The sequence below is a fragment of the Elephantulus edwardii genome, unplaced genomic scaffold, assembly GCF_000299155.1.
Source record: "Elephantulus edwardii isolate Elephantulus edwardi_28Jun2011 unplaced genomic scaffold, EleEdw1.0 scaffold00116, whole genome shotgun sequence".
In the NCBI taxonomy this organism is placed as follows: Eukaryota; Metazoa; Chordata; class Mammalia; order Macroscelidea; family Macroscelididae; genus Elephantulus; species Elephantulus edwardii.
Genome location: NW_006399866.1, coordinates 4962945 through 4981609, shown reverse-complemented (window position 1 = coordinate 4981609; position 18665 = coordinate 4962945). Strand labels below are relative to the sequence as shown.

General features: G+C 49.8%; 3 protein-coding genes across 3 annotated transcripts in view; 2 read left to right on the top strand and 1 right to left on the bottom strand.

Annotated features, from left to right (window-relative positions):
• The first annotated feature begins 6821 nt into the window (after window positions 1–6821).
• LOC102845058 (chromosome unknown open reading frame, human C9orf117) lies at window positions 6822–12452 on the top strand. The gene is made up of 9 exons (XM_006892617.1): window positions 6822–6988; window positions 8907–9178; window positions 9523–9676; window positions 10092–10359; window positions 10712–10842; window positions 11038–11188; window positions 11520–11689; window positions 11895–12113; window positions 12407–12452. Exons 1-9 carry the CDS (start codon window positions 6822–6824, stop codon window positions 12450–12452), a joined length of 1578 nt encoding a protein of 525 aa, XP_006892679.1.
• Window positions 12453–12681: 229 nt separating this feature from the next.
• PTRH1 (peptidyl-tRNA hydrolase 1 homolog (S. cerevisiae)) lies at window positions 12682–14329 on the bottom strand. The gene is made up of 5 exons (XM_006892616.1): window positions 14226–14329; window positions 13633–13852; window positions 13179–13278; window positions 12971–13016; window positions 12682–12867 (listed from the first exon to the last, which is right to left on the bottom strand). Exons 1-5 carry the CDS (start codon window positions 14319–14321, stop codon window positions 12682–12684), a joined length of 648 nt encoding a protein of 215 aa, XP_006892678.1. The 5' UTR covers window positions 14322–14329.
• A 47-nt stretch (window positions 14330–14376) lies between these two features.
• TTC16 (tetratricopeptide repeat domain 16) overlaps window positions 14377–18665 on the top strand; it is a 29563-nt gene continuing 25274 nt past the window's right edge. The window contains exons 1-5 of the mRNA XM_006892615.1: window positions 14377–14524; window positions 14675–14793; window positions 15568–15740; window positions 16013–16103; window positions 16481–16624. Of these exons, the coding sequence (XP_006892677.1) occupies window positions 14377–14524; window positions 14675–14793; window positions 15568–15740; window positions 16013–16103; window positions 16481–16624 (675 nt within the window). The remainder of the gene's footprint in view (window positions 14525–14674; window positions 14794–15567; window positions 15741–16012; window positions 16104–16480; window positions 16625–18665) is intronic.

Genomic DNA, 18665 nt, shown 5'->3' with positions numbered 1-18665 from the left:
ACCCCACATTTCTCCTCATAGAGCCCAGCCTCCCAGATAATCTGTTCTGCATATAGGTTGAAAAGGTATGGAGACAGGACACATCCCTGGCATATGCCGTTCCCAATTTTGAACCATGTAGTGTTTCCTTGCTCTGTTCTAACAACTGCCTCTTGGTCCAAGTATAGGTTTCGCATTAGCACGATCAAGTGTTCTGGGACTCCCATTCTTCTCAGAGTCAGCCACAGTTTGTTATGATCCACACAGTCAAATGCCTTTGCATAGTCATTGAAACACAGACATTCCTCTGGTACTCCCTGCTTTCAGCTAAGATCCATCTAACATTAGCTGCAATATCCCTAGTACCATGACCTCTTCTAAACCCAGCCTGGTATTCTGGCAGTTCTCTGCTGATGTGCTGTTCCAGTTGTTTTTGCATAATCTTCAGTAGAATCTTGCTTGCTTGTGAAATCAATGATATTGTTCTATAGTTTCCACACTCTGTTTGGTCACTCTTCTTTGGGATGGGAACAAACACAGATCTCTTCCAGTCAGTTGGGATTCAGGCCATAGTCTTTCTAATCACTTATTATGCATCTGAGATCTGCACAATGAATAAGGATTGCAGAAGAACGGATGCCTCTGAGCTGTGGTGTTGGAGAAGAACACTGAACCTGGACATGGACAGCCAAGAGAACAAACAGATATTCTTGGAGAGGGTGCAGCCAGAGTACTCTCTGGAGACAAGAATGAGTAAGGCTTAACCTCACATACTTTGGGCATGTTGCTAGGAGGGGGGCTGTTCCTTGGAGAGGGACATGATGTTGGGAAGGGTGGAGAGTTGGCAAAGGAGAGGAAGACCCTCGACCAGGTGGACTGACACGGTGACTGCTGCAATGGGCTCTTGGGTGTCAGGAAGTGTTAGGGTGGCGCAGGATAGAACAGGGTTCAGATCTTTTACACATAGGGTCACTATGAATCAAACTTGACTTGAAGGTACTTAACAACAGTTCAGCTCCTTATACTTGTTATTGTTGTTACGTGCCACCGAGTCACTTATGACTCATAGCGACCGTATGTACAACAGCCCTAAACCCTGCTCTGTCCTGTGCCAATCACAGTCTCCGATACACCCATCCCAATTACCCATCACTGAATCAATCCACCTCATAGAGGGCCTTCCCCTCCTGCGCTGTCCCTCCACCTTCCCAAGCATGATGTCCCTCTCCAAGGACTGGTCTCTCCTTACAACATGTCCAAAGTATGTTGACAGAGCCTCAGAATCCTTGCCTCTAGGGAGCCACCCTTATACTTACTGCTAGATTTTTTTTTACTGAATGTGTGTGTAAATGGAGGCTGCTGTCACAGTCCAGGTAGTTTATGTGTTTTACCCACATTCAGCCTGGGATTAGTAGCTTGGAGAACCCCTCTCTGATCCTTCTAGAAGGGGTTCATCCCTGGACATACACATAGTCTGACACAGGGACATGTCTGATATTAAAGCCTGGATGTCTAGAAGTCACTGCTGAGTCAGAACAGCTTATTGTTCAGTGTTGCTCAGTGTTTTGAGCGCCTGGTGCCAGTGTGGCTCCTGTCATGTTGACGGGAGGGTGTATGTGGCTTGAGGGGTTGCTTCAAGCCAGACCCTGTCCTGTCTGATCCCAGGAGGATCTTGGCAGGCTGCTGCTCTGCACTAGGCTTGCTTCATAAAGCCACCCGGCCCTGTTGCCCTCTGGTTGATTCCATCCGGCGGTGACGCAGAACGACAAAGCTAAACTGCCCCACAGGCTTGCCAAGGCTGGAAGTCTTTCCGACTGTCACATCTTTCTCCCGCAGACCAGCTGGAGCATTCAAACTATCAGCATTTAGCTCTTAACTGCGCCACCAGGGCTCCAGCTTCAACTTGACCGCTTTCCACAAAGGCCTCAATTGGTTTTGACAATGCCCACAGGCATGGCGCTTTCCAAGCTTGGGTTCAAATAAAGCCCGTTAACACAGACCAACTGCCTTCCCTGGGGCAGCAGCCCACAGCCTGGAGCTAAGGACAGGGCTTGCTTTCCCAGACAGTCGTAATTGCTCTGCCTCTGGACCTCTCTTTTCCACTTGCCCCTCTCTGTGGGGAACATCTGCCCAAGGAACAAGGGAGGGAAGAACCGTCAGGGTTCACTCTGTCACCCTAGAGTGGAGTTTCCACCCTAAGGGGGGCTGTGTGGGGTGAAACTGGTCACTGCTGCTGAGAATAGTTTCCACAGCACAGGACTTGGAGGGTAGGCACAGGGAGAGTGCTGGTCACCTGATCCCTCCCAGGGTGTAACTGTACCCCCACACCAACAGCTGGGAGGAGAGGAAGCCTGTCTCTTGACCACACCTGCCTCCAGGAGAAGACACCTGCTTTCCTGATGGAAACATTGCCCTCCACTTACTGAGGGCCCACTGTATCCCCAAGCCAGGCCACACACTTAACAGACAAGGACGCGTTCAGCCATAGGACAGTCTTGAAAGGGTAGGGTTTGGTACTTTATCTTGCAGCTCAGAGAGGTAAGGTCACTTGTCTAAGATCACACCAGATGTAAAAGACAGAGCCCGTATTTGAGCCTCCTTAATCTACCTCATTGGCCAAGAGTGAACACCCACCATCACCATCCTTCAAAAAGGCATGTCATCTCTTTTCTCCCAGTCAAAAATCCTACGGTTTATAAAATCAGACTCCACAGAGAAGCTGCATCTCCTGAGGTCATGAACTTCCCTTCTGCTATTCACCAGCAACATTAGCCAAGAATGAGGGCAAGTGGTTTAACATGTTGCTGCAAATGACGGCAATATATCGGAAAGAAAAAAAAATGTGTTTCTAAGCACAGTCGTCAATTAAAAGTGTGCAGCAACATGTTAATGAGGACCTGGCTGACCACTCTCCAAGGGAGCACTGCTGCTGCTCGGGGATAAGGAGGCAAACAGGTGGCTGCAAGTGGGAGGCAGACGAAGGGACAGAGGCTGGTTGGAGCACATAGCTGCCAAGGGCATCTGGTCAACAAACCCCTCCTGCTCTTACCTGCACCCACTCTGCTGGCTGCTGTCTTCCAGCCCAAAGCTCTAGAACAGGCCTTGTTTGCCCAGGGCGAGTGCTGTACAGATGCAGCACTTCCACCAAGTTTGGCAAAAAACTGGACAGCAATGTGCCAGGTCTTAGAGGCCTCTGGTATAAAATGTCTGTTACCATACTGTTCCCTGGCCCTGCTGCAGAGGAAGTAGACAGAAGGATGTGACTGCATCACGAAATCATTTGCTAGATGGTCTGAGAACTTCGGGACACTCCTTGTCCTGGGGACTGGCCTCCTCTGATCTTGGGTGGCTTGGGGAAGGCCCACACCTGAGTCTCCATATTCAGATCTGCACAAAGGGTCCAAGGGAATAGATGGCAGTTTCTAAGACCTGATATAAGACCAGAGGCGCTCTGGTGGCATGGTGTGTACCCTGCTGAGCTGCTAACTAAAAGCCTGGAGGTCTGAGTCCACAGGCTCTGAGGGAGAAAGATGGCAGTCTCCTCTCTGTAAGGCTGTGATTCACAAACTGGTAAACCTGCTGGTGGGCCCCTGTGAGACAGTATCAACTCCTTGGCAAGTGAAACAGAATGCCACTGCTAATTCTGAGGAATCTTGTCTGAAAACACATAATACCAGATGTTTACTTTTGCTTTGTCGTTGTGTGTGTATGATAGAATTAGGGCCAACCCATAGCTGACTCTCTGGCGGGTTTTCAAAGAGGCTCTGAGGCACTTAATCTCATGGGAGGAGATTGCCCATCTTTCTCCCACAGAGCAGCCGGTGGCTTCGAACTGTGTGCCTTTGGGATTGCAGCACAGCTTCTTGCCACTAGGCCACCAGAGCTCCCTTTTGCTTTACTGACTATGTAAAGGTATTTTTAGAACGCTTTATGTATAATATGATGATGAACTGGAATTCCAGAACACCTGCCTGTGTTCATGTGGAACCCGCCCATGAAGGTGAAGCAGTCGTTTGAATGGGACAAGGGGATTCTCAACTCACTGCTGTTGAATCAGTTTGGATTCACAACAACCCTCTATCAGTTTTCTAAGGCTGTAAATCTTCAACAGGAGGAAACTGCTCATCTCTCTTTCATGGAGCTGCTCGTGGATTTGAACTGCTAACCAAAAGATCTGCAGCCTATTATGCACAATAGCAACAGGGTTTGCTTCCTAAGGGGATAATACATGGTCTAAAATCAGTAATTTTAGGCTGTATTTTTTGGAGGAGGACTTGAAGCACTTGTTGCAGAAGATAAAAAAATACAGCCTTCCATATGGATTGCATCTCAATGTAAACAATAAAAAATTATTCTTGCCACTGGACCAATAGGCAACATCATGATGGCGGAAAGACCGAAACTATCAACAACTTCATCTTACTTGGATCCACCATCAACACCCTTAGTACCAGCAGTCAGGAAATCAGAAGATGTTCTGCACTGGGAAAATCTGCAGGTAGGAACCTCTCCAAATTATTAAGAAGTAATAATGTTAGTTTGAGGACTAAGGTGTGTCTGATCCAGGCCATGGTCTTTCCAGTCACTAGCTATGCATCTGAGAGCTGCACCATGAATAAGGATAACAGAAGAATTGATGCCTTCGAGCTGTGGTGTTGGAGTACTGAACATCGCATTGACTGCCCAAAGAACAAAGAAATATGTATCAGAGAGGATGCAGCCAGAGTGCTCTCTGAAGGTAAAGATAATAAAGCTTCACCTCACATACTTCTGGCATGTTGCTAGGAAGGGCTGTTCCTTGGAAAGGGACAGGATGCTTGGAAAGACAGAGGCTCAGCAAAGGAAAGGAAGACCCTTGACCAGGTAGATTGACATGGTCATTGCTGCAATGGCTTCAATGTGTCAGAAAGTGTGAGAATTGCACAGGATAGGACAGGGTTCAGATCTGTTTTTCATTAAGGTTGCCATGGGTTTTACTTGACTCGATGGCAACTAACAACAAAATCAGGAAAGGTGTGCATCTGAATTATATCCTTTCACTATACTTATCCAACCTGCATAATGAGCAAATAACCTGAGATGATGAGTGATAGAGAGCTGAACATTACAACTGAGGGATGGCTCATTAATCTGCAATATACAGATAATAAGACCTTACCTGCTAAAAGGGAAGAAGACTTGAAACACTTAACTGAGCAGGATCAAGACTACAGCCTTCCATATAGACTGCCCCTCAACATAAAGAAAACAAAAATCCTCACAGCTGGGCCTCTAGGCAACATCATGATTAAACAGAGAAAAGATTGACATTGTCAAGCATTTCCTTTTACTTGGATCCACAATCAAGGCCCATGGAAGCAGTAATTACGAGATCAAATAACATACTGCAATAAGTAAACAAGTTCCAAAGCACCTCTTTAAAATGCTAAAGAATAAGGGTGTTACTTGGAGGACTGCGATGCACCTGACCCAAGCCATAGTATTTTCAGACACTTTACACATATGTGAAAGAGAATGAATAAAGACAGCCCAAGAGTGCTGATACCTTTAAATCGTGGTATGGCAAATAATGTCGAGTATACCGTGGACTGCCAAAAGAACAAATCCGTCATGAGAGAAATGTGGCTAGGCTGTTTTCCAGGCTGCTTTCCTGGAGGCCAGGATAGTTAAGACTTTATCACATATACTTTGGGCAAATGATTGTTGTTATGTTCAATCAACTCAGTTACCTTCTGAACAACAGACCTGAGTCCTGCTCTATCCTGTGCCATTCTTATCATCTCTGGTATACTTGAGCCCAATGTTAATAGTCACTGTGTCAGGACTGACATGGGGATTGGGGGAAACTAAGAGAAGAGGGGCTAAATAATGTACACGGTACTGAAACAAATGAGGGAAAGAACTGTATAAAAGGAATATATGATTAGGTATTATTGGCATGACAAGAGTCCAGAACTTTTTTACCAAAGGAAAAAGTGAAGGGGGGCAGGCAGGGAGGAAAAATGTGCAGCAATGAATGAATGGAAATCCAAGTTAAAACTTTGATTAAAATCTCAATTAAAGAAAAAAGTCACTATGTCAATCCATCTTTTGAGGATCTTCCTCTCTTATACTGACCCTCTACCCCAAGCATGATCCTAACAGTATGTCTAAACTATGTGAGATGAAGCTTCACCAACCTTACCTCAAGGAGCACCCTGGGTACAACCCTCCCAAGACATATTTGTTTGTTCATATGGCTGTCCATGGGATATTTAGTATTCTTCTCCAATATCACAACTCAAAGGCATGGGTTCTTTGTCAGATTAGAGACAAAAGTGCATCTGACCAAAGCCATGGTCTTTTCATTTACTTACTGTGCATCTGAAAATTTGACAATAACCCTAAGGATGACAGGAGACTCAACAGACATATCTATTATTAGAGGATCAATCCCTGGAGAAAAACATTGTTTGGTAAAGGGTCAGTGAAAATCTACGACATCGATTGACACAGTGGCTACAACTCTGGGCTTATGCACTGGGCAGCATTAATTCTGCTGAACAGACTCCATGGCACCTAGTAACAAATATTCTCCATGTCTCTTTTTTGTATCTGGGAGGAGGAGGAAAAGTTACTTGAGAACTCAGGAGTGCACCCAAGAGCCGAGCATCCTGGGCTCAGACACAGTCAGAGGTCCTGGCCTCTGTGATGCTGGCTGCCTGCCTTGGCTCAACTAGGAAGAGGGCAGGGTCCCTTTAAGCCCAGTCTTGCTCACTCAGCTTGTTGCTATGTGTGAAGTAAACTTCCTTAGCAACCGCCTGCTCTTCAAAGGGGCGTCCCAATAGTGGTAGCTACCAGTCATGGCACCCAAAAAGAAGACAAGCAAGGCAGGGAAGGACCTTGAGATCAAGAAGAAGAAAGGGGGCAAAAAGGACACCAACGTAACCAGCACAGAAACGGCCCTTGACCCCGAGACCCGGGAATTCTACTACATCCAGATCCGAGAACTGGAGGACAGGCTGGCCCGGTGGGTCGGTGGGTGGATAGGCAGGGAAAGGGAGCTATCCCTGCAGCATCAGGCCCTGGTGGGGTTCAGGAGCCTCCTCAGAGGTGGCTACTGCAACCTCAGCCAGGGGTTGTAAGGCCTGTATAATGAGCTGGGCTGTCACCTCCATATGATGTGCAGGCCAATCCTAGCCCCAGACACAGCTCTCCATTGAGAGGATTTGAGATTCTGAGGGGGAAATGAATTCCTCATCCCACCTGGGCTCCCAGAGTCCCGAGATTGCCAACTATCCCCTCAAACACAGGCATGGCTCCTCCAACCTTCCTCTGCCTTGGTCCATGGGATCATGCAGTTTATGAAAAAGCAGAATTTAAATCAGTGGGATGAATTGACAAGAATGTGGACCAGTGTCCTTCTCTGCAGACCCTGGCCCTCAGTGCCCACACTGTGACTTCTTAGCCCACCTCCCTGGGCCACCTGCCCCACTGAGTCACAGAGCTGTGAACCCAATTTCTCCAGATGAGGACTGTGGCACTCTTTTCCATGACTTGTGACATCCTATGCTAGGACTATTTTTGTGTGTGACAGGGCTGGTAGTATTTAGGGAGCCATCTGTCTGACTCTTCATTCAGAAATAGTTCACTTGCCTGTCATGTTGCTTTCTTACTTTAAGCTTCTTCCTAGTGAAAGAAACCCTTGACATCAAACTGCTTTGGTGACAAACCCACAGCAGCCCTTGCCCACACGGCTGCACAGAAGCATTGCTAACATTGTTGCATCCCTCATGTATACCAGGTGGGCCCTGTGTGGGCAATCTATGCATCCTCATAGCAATCCTACCAGAGGCCTGGTGTCATCCTCATCACATAGGGAAAGGCAATGGCTCCAGGGAAATCACTCCATGAAGAAGGGGCTCCAGGATCAGAGTGCAGGCCTCCCTGACTCCCCCCGTCAGGGCTGCTTCCTAAATGTGCGGAGGCTCATGGCGCAGCATCAGGCCAGGCGTCTCCCACCCACACACTTCTGCACAAAATAGCCATGAGTTAATTATACATCTTGCAAATAACTTCTAGCAAGAATTCCACAGATTACCAGTAAATTGATTATACACTGAAAAAATTCATGAGCTCTCTTGAGAGACCAGATGAATATGTTGGGAGACAGGGAAATGCATTTGGTAGACAATTACTGTTTACTATTTGCCAAGCCCTCAGCTCCAAAAATATCTGCCAAGGGACAAATCAGATCCCAATAGGACAGGGCTATTTAAGAGAAAGAGATGGTAGGGCCACAAATGGGACAACTTCAGGGTTTAGCCATCCAGACACAAGTAAGAGGAGGTTGCCACAGAGGGAACTAAAGGTACAAAGCTTTGGAAATGGGATGTACCAGCATCAGGGAGTGGTGCAGAATGGGCCAACCATGGCAGTCAGCATTGTGACCCTAGGCTTTGGAAACAGACTGACTTGTGTCCAGATTCTTGTTTTGCCACTTATTAACTAGGTGTTCCCTTCACCTTTCTGAGCTTTATTTATCTGCCTCATCTAGAAAACAAGGCTTAAACATAGTATTCATTTCCTTATGAACTGTTATGAGAATTTTAAAAAAGACACTGAATATATGCCAGGTACCATCTGAGGTGTCAGGTACCCAGGTGAGCATGATGGCTCTGTCCTCGAAGCACTTACATCTAGTGATGTGATGAACAGGACGTGCTTAGCACAGCACCTGGCTCTCCGTGAGAGCTCCCCAAGGTGTTGGCTATTTCAGGGGCATGGTGGGAGAAGAGGCTGAGCTCAGATGGGGAGAATCCTTTAGGGCTGAGAGCTAAGAAAGTGAGCCCACCATACTGGAGACCCCTCAGCGCAGCTCCCAGGGCTTCTGCCTCACTCACCCCAGGAATCATGCCCTCATGGGCTCTGCACCCTGCCCACCCCAGGTACCAGCGTAAGTGGGATGAGTTGTCTGTTCAGAAGAAGTTTTTCCGCCAGGAGTTTGAGCAGCTGGCCAACAACAAGGAGGAGATTGTGGCCTTCCTGAAGCGCACACTTAACCAGCAAGTGGATGAGATCACTGAGCTCAATGAGCAGCTCCAGAGCCTGCAAATGGCCAGGGAGATGGAGAAGGATGCCTTCGAGGCCCAACTGGCCCAGGTGCGCCACGAGTTCCAGGAGACCAAGGACCAGCTCACCACAGAGAACATCATCCTTGGTGAGGGGGATCCTGGCGGGCCACCCATGGGTGGGCACTCACCACAGCACTAGGAATGGAGGGTCTGGCCTTGACCCCCACAGCCCCACCACTAACTTACCTTACTGGCGTTGAGCAAGTACTTCTCTCTAGCCCCTCAATCTGTTCAAATTTTTTTTCATGAGAAAAAGCAAAATTTTGTCTTCGCTTCAAGGGAGGATTCTTGAAGGAGAAAGAACCTGAATAAGGCTTTGTGAGATGAGTGGAGGGGCAGTGCAGGGAGCACAGGAGCTGGAGGAAGCAGAGAGGAAAGACAAAGGCCCAAGGCTCATTCATCACCAGGCCCTGTGTCCCACATTGGGCAGGAGGAAAGCTGGCAGCGCTGGAGGAGTTCCGGCTGCAGAAAGAAGAGCTCACAGATAAGCTCCTGTCCTTGGAGGGCCAGCTGCAGAAGCAAGAGGACAAGCACAAGGACTATGTGTACAACCTAGAGAAGAAGTCTGTGCTGGACAAGGACAGGTGGGCAGACCTGTGCCTGGTGGGACCTTTATCGCTGCAACCAAACTCATCCCAGACCTCATGCCCTGGGACGTGCCTCCCCTAGGCCTCTAAATGAGAATATCTGACTAGGTCAGTGGCTCCCCACCTTGCTAACTGCTCCCCAGAATTCTGAGGAATTGGGGGGAAATACCTTCACACTGGCCTATGAGAACCTCTGTCCTTTGTTTTGCCACTTCCTGTGATTTAAATACTATTTAGTAGATTAATACATTGATGTGGTTCAGAATTCAAAAGGGTCTACAGTGAAACAACTCCTGACCACAGCCACGCCCCCTCCCACCCAAGCGGCACCCTGGGGCTTACACAGGTGAGCGGGGCTGAGACCTGCACCGCCCCTGGCCAGTCCCCCCTCACTCCCGCCCATCCTGACCAGACTAAAGAAGGAGATTATCCAGCGTGTGAACCTGGTGGCCACCGAGTTCCGCAAGGTGGCCAACAACCAGATGTGGGAGACCACAAAGCGCGCCATCCAGGAGAACCGCATAGTGTCCCTGCAGATGGCCAAGCTCTCCCGGCAAGGTGTACAGCTGCTGCAGGAGAATGAAATGCTCCAGGGCATGCAGGGCCAGCTGTGCCAACAAGTGGAGCTGCTGGAGAACACCCAGAATGCCATGGCCTCAAGCAGCAGGATTCATCAGCAGGTGCGCCTCCCTGGCCCTTGTCGTGGGGTGTTGGGCACATAAAGCCAGAGGGAGCTCTAGAGGCCCTGCCCTCTCAGGAGAAGGGATTAAGCTGGCATCCGGCTAGAAAAATAAAGTAGGAAGGCAGCCCCTCCTGAGACAGCTACAGGATATGGGGCTCAACTCTGGTTTTTCTTCATTTGCTCAAAAGCCTCCAATAGCTTGAGAGAGTGGAGCCCAACTCCGGGAATCATGGGGTACTGCCAGCTCTGGTGCTGGGCTCAGCTGGCCTCTATGCTGTGGAGCAGGGGGTTCTTGTTGGGTCTAAAGCTGGGAAAGCAGGGCTGGCTGACGGTACCTGATGCTGCCACAGCTCATTCTCCTGCTGACTGAGAAGTGCCAACAACAGCAGCAAGACACAGTGGAGGTGAAGCAGCTTTACAAGGTGCTGAGCCACTTGAAACAGAACCTTCAACAACTGCGGAAGGACAATCAGGAACTGAGGTGAGACCAGGGGTAGAGAAACTTGGGGCTAATGCCTTGTTTGCCACATGCCCAGGCCAGTGACTTCCTCTCTTAAGAAGGGCTTCATCTGGCAAACACTGAATTCTGGGACTAGATGCTGGTCCCTGTGGACTGCACAGAAATGGTTGGGTCCAGGGAGGCAGGAAAGCTGCTGACTGTCCATCCTGGACCTAGAAGCCAGAAAGAACAGCTGAATCTACAACTGGAACAGGAGCAGGCCAAGGTGCAACAGCTGCTGCAGGATCTGACTGAAGAGCAAAAGATTCGGGCCAGCCTGAAGTTGACTCTGACCCGGGCTGCCTCTTTCCTACAGGGCATCCTGCAGGTGAGCAGAAAGTGGTGAAAATGGGAGGTTGGCCAGGGGCAGAAGCCGGTGAGAGACAGCTTGAGGGTCCTGTAGGTGGCTGGGTCAGCAGAGGCTCCCTCTTCCCCTGAGACCCTAAGCAACTCCATCCTCTTCTGTTTCTGGATGAGTCCATCCACATCTCAAAATAGCTGTACTCCTTCTCTGAGGGGACCAAAAGCTGTGGGTAAGTTTCACACCATAGCCAGGTAGCAATGGAATAAAAGAGGTACTGGGGTTGGAGTTTCCTGAAGTGGGTGCTGGGGCTACTGTGGGCCTGAACCCATGGACTTATCCCAGCCTGTCCTGGCAGATGCATTCAGAAGAACAGGAATACGGGGACTTTGATGTGGTCTTCCAGCTGCGGTGCAAAGAGATGATGCAGCAGCTGTTGGCCATGCTCAGCTCGACCATAGCACTGTGTCCCCAGACGGCTGTGTCCCCCCATCCAAAGACCCATCACCAAGGCCCAAACAAGGAGACGTAAGTAGGAGGCCCTGTACAGCCTTGGAGAAGGTAGTCATGGGAGGAGGGAGGGGAGTGGACAGAGCAAAGGGAAGAAGCTATGGGACACGTCCCAGGGCTGTCTCCAGCCAACTGTCAGTCAGAAGTCTGGTTCCCCAAAGACTCTTGAGTCTCAGCTTTCTTGTATGAAATGGAGGTGATGACACCAGACCCTACTCCACAGCCTAGCCAGTGACCAGCTGCCCAGGATAGAGCCTCAGCTACAGCAGGTGTTTGACATCACAGCCTACCAGCCAGGAGACCTGGGCCTGGTACCACGCCAGTCCAATATTCCACCCAACCCCCAGGACCTCAGGCTGCTCTCCCATGTCACTCGTACAGGAAAGCTCCGAATATACAGCAACCCTGAGGTGAGAGTACCAGGGGCTCTAAGGGCAGCAAAGTGGCAACCAGTCCTGTGTGAATCAGGGCTCTTGCCAGACCATAGCTGTGTGATCTTGGGGACGTGGTTAGACTGTTCTGAGCCTCAGTTTCCACATCTCTAAAATGGGCTAAAGAAAGGTGTTGAAAAAGCCTCAGTCAACTAAGGCATATTCACATATTCCCTGGAAGAGGGCCCAGTGGACCTTGTCCCCTCTCTACATGCAAAGGAAGGGTGGGAGCGCCCAAGAAGGCCTCAGCTTCCCAGCCTGTGTCTTTAATCTTACAGGTATATGGCTTTGGTTCTCCAAAAAGGCTCAAAAGGTTTAGTCTTCCTGAAGCTTTCCTGCATCTCAAATAGGATAGTGAGAGTACAGAAATCTTGGACCTCAGAAATGGATCATTCTGGCCAAAGTCCCTCCCCTTGATTCCAAAGGCTGCCAAGAGCAGCTGAGAGGAAAAGAGCTGTATAAAGCGTAGATACCAAAGGCTGGTGTGGCGGCTCTTTGGATGTGACGGAGCGTGAGGTACTGTGGTCAGGCTGGCAGCTATGTCCATGGATCAGGGGTCCAGCATGGGATGTCCATGGATCAGGGGTCCAGCATGGGCCGCCCCTGGCTGCGCTCACGGATGTGATCCAGGAGCAAGTCAGTGGCGCGCTCCAACAGTGGAGGCAGCAGCTCCTGCTCAGCCGGTGAGAAGCAGCCCAGCACATGTGCCTGCACCGCATCAGGGTGTGGTGGGCGCCCGATGCCCACCCTTAACCGCGGCATCGCCTGTGGGAGAGGCAGGAGGACCTTTGGTGAACTCAGAATGTTGGGAGTGCCCATGCTGACCCCCAAGCCAAAGCGCAGGATGGAGGGGGTTGGACAGACTCACACTGGAGTTGAGGCAGCTAATGCAGGAACGGACTCCATTGTGGCCCCTCGAACAGGCAGAGAAAGAACAGTTAGTGTCTCTCTAGGGTCAGCGCCCTTTCACCCCTTCCTGCTCCTATGCCTTACTGACTGGTAGTACAACTATCCCCCCTCCCCAATCCCAACTGGTAGGTGAAGGTCTCTACCCTACCCCCAGTTTAGAACCTCACCTGGCGCTGCCCCCTAGCTTCAGAACCAATTTCCCCAGGGGCTTGTCCAGTTCATCATGTACCAGGTAGACCTCTTCAGCAGTCAGCCCAAATAGCTCCGCTTGAAACAAGGAAATAAGGCGCCAGTTATTTCATGATCTGCCTATAGAATCCCTGTCCTCACTTTTAGCTCCCATAAGGGGAGATCTGAATAAATCCCATTTCTCATAATAAAACCCGGTTGTGTGCTATTGAGTCGGAACTGACTCATAGCTGACTCTATTGGGTTTTTAGTGGCTGTAACTTACACAGGAGACTGTCTGGTTTGGCAGCACAACTCCTTGCCCCTAGATCACCAGAGCTCCCCAAAAAGACACTGTGGCCCCTACAAATACCCTAGGCCATGTAGCACTTGGAAGTCTGTAGGGATGTCCGCATAATCCAGAGCCCATCAATCCCCTATGCCCTCACTCACCAGCTAGGGCCACGCTGCGCCCATTGGCGTTCATAAGCCGCCGTGGCCGGAGCAGGACCACCTGCGCATCACCAAGGGAAGCCAAAGCGAAGTCAGCAGCACAGCGCCGGTCGCGCGCCCAGCTCTCCGCCACGCCCAGTCGGCGCGCCAGCTGTCCTAGCACTGCCATGCCCACGCTGTGCCGCGTGCCGGGCATTCCAGGGTTCCCCAGGCCAGCCACCTGCAGGCAGCACCAGGGAAACTGAGGCCTGCCAACTCGACCCACCCCTCTCACAGCAACTGCTGGACTCCCAGCCTGGGAAAGGGAAACTAAGAGTAAAGGTTGGGGTGGAGAAGGTGCCTGGTGAGAGGTCCCAAACCACCTACAGTGACTCAAAAAGGCGACTTTGGAAATCGGTGCCCCAAAGGTTGGACAAGCAGAACGCGCTGATATAGGTGCAGCGTTTCTGAATAGTTTGGAGTCCGTCATGTTACTGAACCCACTTTCCAGACTTTTTTACGACAAGAAATTTTGGAAGCTTTGCAAAGAAGATAAAGGCAGAAACAGAGCCCCGAGAGCTCCCATGTCATGTCACCGTCCTTTACTCACTCACCAGCCACCGCTTCCCCGGGGGTCGAGGCTCCAAAACACACCAGCTCATGACCCTACGCACCCACAGCCCAAAGCCGAAGAGGCCGGGCCGCCACATGTTGCCCCGATTCAGGTCTGGACCCCGCCCTCTGACGTCATCCAAACAGCGGCCAATGGCTGTACTTACCTATAAGAAGGCGGCCGCCAGCACCCAATCGGAGGCCGGCTGCCCAACCGCCATGATTCTAAGGGGCGGAAGTGGCTGGGCGGTGGTCATGTTTAGGCACATTCCAGGGTTCGGTGTCACTGTGTCCCCGCGAGGTTGGGTGTGAGATTTGCGGGGCCCATGATTGACCTCCTCGTGGGAGGCAGGAGCCTTGCCCTGGTCCCTGTTATTTCTCTATCGCTCTGTGGAAATCAGGCAAAGTAATTTTCCGTTCTCTAAACTTCAGCCTCTCCATGTAATAAAAGTTGTCCTACCTTCCGCTTCAAACAGCGCTGGACTTTCCGGGGGCGTGGCCAAGTGGGCGGAGCCTGTGGGCATCCTGGCGATGGCACCTAGCAACGGTGAGGGCAGCGCGGCCACAGCGGTCTGGCCGGCGCTGACCCAGCTCCTAAATTTCTCCAGGAAGGGACATCATGCCCGACTGCAGTGAGGTGTGGGCTGGAAAGAGGTTAAAGCAAAGGCTAGGGTAGAAGAGATGAAGGCTAGGTTCAAAGGGGAAGGTTTTAAGTACGGGAGAAGCAGCATCAGTGTGCAATTCTGTCTCTGGCTGCTGCTGCGCAGTGAAATTGAGACATTAGAACATGAAACAAGGACAGGGACCCAAGCAGATGTCCCGGAGGAGTTGGCATTGATCCAGACAAGGGGATTAGAGGAGAGATCCGAGAGCTTTTAGAACGTGGAACGGACAGGACTCAGAGACTGAGGAGATACAGGTATCTGGTGATGCCTCCTCTGAAGTAGGAAAGCCTGGGGAAAGTGGGCAAGGAAGCCAGCGAAGGTGTCACAGAACATCTCTCTGAGGCCTGCAGGACCCTGTGGCTTGGGATGAGTTTCAGCAGCTGGAGGTGGGAGCTGAGAAGGACCAGGAGATGAGCCAAGGGTCAGTGTGAACAAGTGGGCCCTCAACCTGGCAATAAGAAAGGGAGAGAAGCAAGACGGGAGAGGCTTTCCTGGGCTTGAGAAGAGAGGTCGGACCACCTCTGAAGGAAATGTTGCCACTGCATCCCAGATGGAATTACCTATAGGATCTTAGTGTAGACTAAAGTCACCTAAAAAAATACTTGGGGAGAATGTGCGAGTGTGGTGGAGCCTGCTCATCCCTGAGGCTTGCTCCAGCCTTAGCATCTCTTAATTTCAGGATGCTCTGCAGCTTGACAAGAAATCTTTACAGCCTATCTTTAAGCCACAAGTGTTTTCAGCCTCAAAGGACAACGTGAGGCGCATCTTTGGCACCAGCCAGGTGTTCCAGGGTTTAGAGGAATCCAAACCAAAGTTCAAGAAGTTAACAGTGCCCCTCAAAGTCAAGGAGAAGTAAGTGACTGCTTTGCCCTAGGATTCATGTTTTTGATCCATCCAACAACTGATGCACCTCTCAGGGCCTCAATTAAATCACCTGGGTATTGGGGCTCTTCCACCTCAGCTAATGCAGAGATCCCGGCTTGCATGAGTTCTAAGAATACCAGCCTGTCCTCTCTTATTTTCTACCTATCCCTCTTATTTCTCCACCCAAACCTCCCATCCCTGTATGCCCTGAGCTCATCGAAAGTCAAGGTCAGCTCCTTTGTACTCTCCTTCCCTGACAGCTACCGCCAAGGCCTGACATTATTAGAGCAAGAGGACTGGGAGACGGCAGTGCTCTTCTTGTCCCGCGCCCTCCACTTGAATCCCAAGCTGGTGAGGGGCAGGGCTTATGGGGCATGGACACAGGTGCGGGCACACACTTCCCCCCACTACCGCAGGTGCCAGTGCTACCACTCCTTCTTGTTGTTGTTGTTAAGTGCCATCAAGTCGTAGACAACTGATAGCGACCCTATGAATGACAGTCCTGAACCCTGCTGTGTAACTATCATTGTTTCTCTAAGTTCATAGAGTTTCCAGAAACAATCTATTTTAGAAGTGGATGCCACTCCTGCTTCCAAGCTTGTTTTCATCTGGTTGCTCCAATCTCTTACATTAACTGAGTATCGAGGGAGCTAGATTCCTCCTCAATACATACCCCGGGGGACAGGTTATGAGGAGAGGACAGCAACCTCAGTCTTCTCCACCCTCAGGTTGAATTCTATGTTTTACGGGCCGAGGCCTACATCCACCTCTGTGACTTCTCCTCAGCTGCTCAGAACTTGAGAAGGGCCTGTTCCTTCGAGCCAGAGAACACCAAGTACCTGGAGCGGCTCACCTTGGTGCTTTACCTGCAGGTGCCTGGTGCTTTCCCAGCCCCGTTCAAGGCTTCCACTTCACATTTGGGCCTCATGGCACTGCCTTCAGCTGGGTGGGGGGGAGGAAGGGGGTGGTTTCCTTGTGTCTGGGACCAGCACTGTCTCCTTGGAGACTTCCTCACACCCATGTGCGTTTCTCACCAACTGAGCCCCCTTCACCACCTCTCCCATCTCCTCAGTTGTTCTACAGCAGGGCTGGGTCAAATCTTGAACTGTTGACCAGAGGAACTTTCTATGATGATAGAAATTATTTGCTCTTCGTGATCTGATATGGTAGCCACTGTTGTTGCTGTGTGCCACCAAGGCCACCAAGCCTATTCCTGTTCAGAATGGCCCTAGAGGATGGGTAGAATTAACCCCTAGGGTTTCATAGGCAGTCTTTACAGGGGCAGATGTTGTTGTTGTTATGTGCTGTCGAGTCACCTGCGACCCATAGAAACCCTATGTACAACAGCTCTGAAACCTGCCCTGCCCTGAACCAGTCTCACTTATTCGAACACACCTACCCCCATTGCTCCAGTTACCATGTCAATCCATCTCATCTGAAGTCTTCCTCTCCTGTTCTGTCCCTCCACCTTTCCAAGCATAATGTGTTTCTTTATGGACTGGTCACTCCTGGCCACGTCCTCAAAGTATGCGAGAAAAGCTTCAAAATCCTTGCCTCCAAGGAAAATTTGCTTTTTACTCTCTCCAAAACAGACCTATATGTATTCTTGGTGGTCTATGGTTTGTTCAATACTCTTCTCCATGAAGAGTATGATGATTCATGATTCAAAGGCACCAATTCTTCTGTCATCATTAGTCATTGTCCAGCATTGTGAAGACCATGGCCTGGATCAGATGTACCTTAGTTTCTAGACTGACATCATTGCTCCTCAATACTCTGGAGAGGTCCCTGAAAACAGATTTTCCCAGTGCAATTCATCTTGATTTCCTGACTGCTGGTGCAAAGAATGTTGATTATGGAGCTGAGCAAGCTGAAATTGTTAGTAACCTCAATCTCTTCTCTATCCTGATGCTGCCAGTTGGCCCATTGGTGAGAATCTTTGTCTTCTTCATGTTGAGCTTCAGTCCTTGACTTTCTGCAGCAAGCGCTTCAGGTCTTCTTCAGTTTCAGGAAGCAAGATTGTGTCATCTGCATAATGCAGGTGTTGATGAGTCTTTCCCTAATCCTGATGCCACATTCCTCCTCTTTAAGCCCAGTCTCCAGTCCTGCATATAGATTGAAAAGGTATGGAGATAGGACCCTGAGACACTCCTTTCCTGATTTTGAACCATGCAGTGTTTCCTTAGGACTGCTTGTTCCGAGTATAGGTTTCACATGAGCACAATCAAGTGTCTGGGATTCCCATTCTCCTCATGGTTAGCCACAGTTTGTTGTGATCCATACAGTCAAATGTCTTTGCATAGTTCATGAAACACAGATAGACATTCCTTTGGTACTCTTGCTTTTCTTTCTGCCAAGATCCATCTGACATCGGTGATAATGTCTCTAGTGTCACTACCTCTTCTAAATCTAGCTTATATTTCTGGTAATTCTCTGTCAATGCACTCTTCCAGTCGTTTTTGAATCATCTTCAGCAGGATTTTGCTTGTGTGTGATATTAGTGATATTGTTGTATAATTTCTACACTCTGTCAGGTCATCTTTTTTTTTTAATAAATATGGATCAATTCCAGTCAGTTAGTCAGTTGTCCTCCAGATTTCTTGGCACAACCTTGTGACACATCCAGAGCTGCATCTGCTTGTTAAAATATGTCAAATGGTATTCCAGCAATTCCTGGGGTCTTGTTTCTTGCCAATTCCTTCAGAACAACCTAAACTTCCTCTTTCATCACCATTGCCACTTGATCATACATGGTTTCATGAAATAATTCTGTGTCAGCCAAGTCTTTTATAGTCTGGTATAGTGACTCTGTATACTCTGATCATTCACTATTTTGCCCATAGCATCCTTAAGTATTGCAACTCGAGGCTTAGGCTGCCGCCCGCCGGGGGGGAACGCACGCCGCCGCCCGCC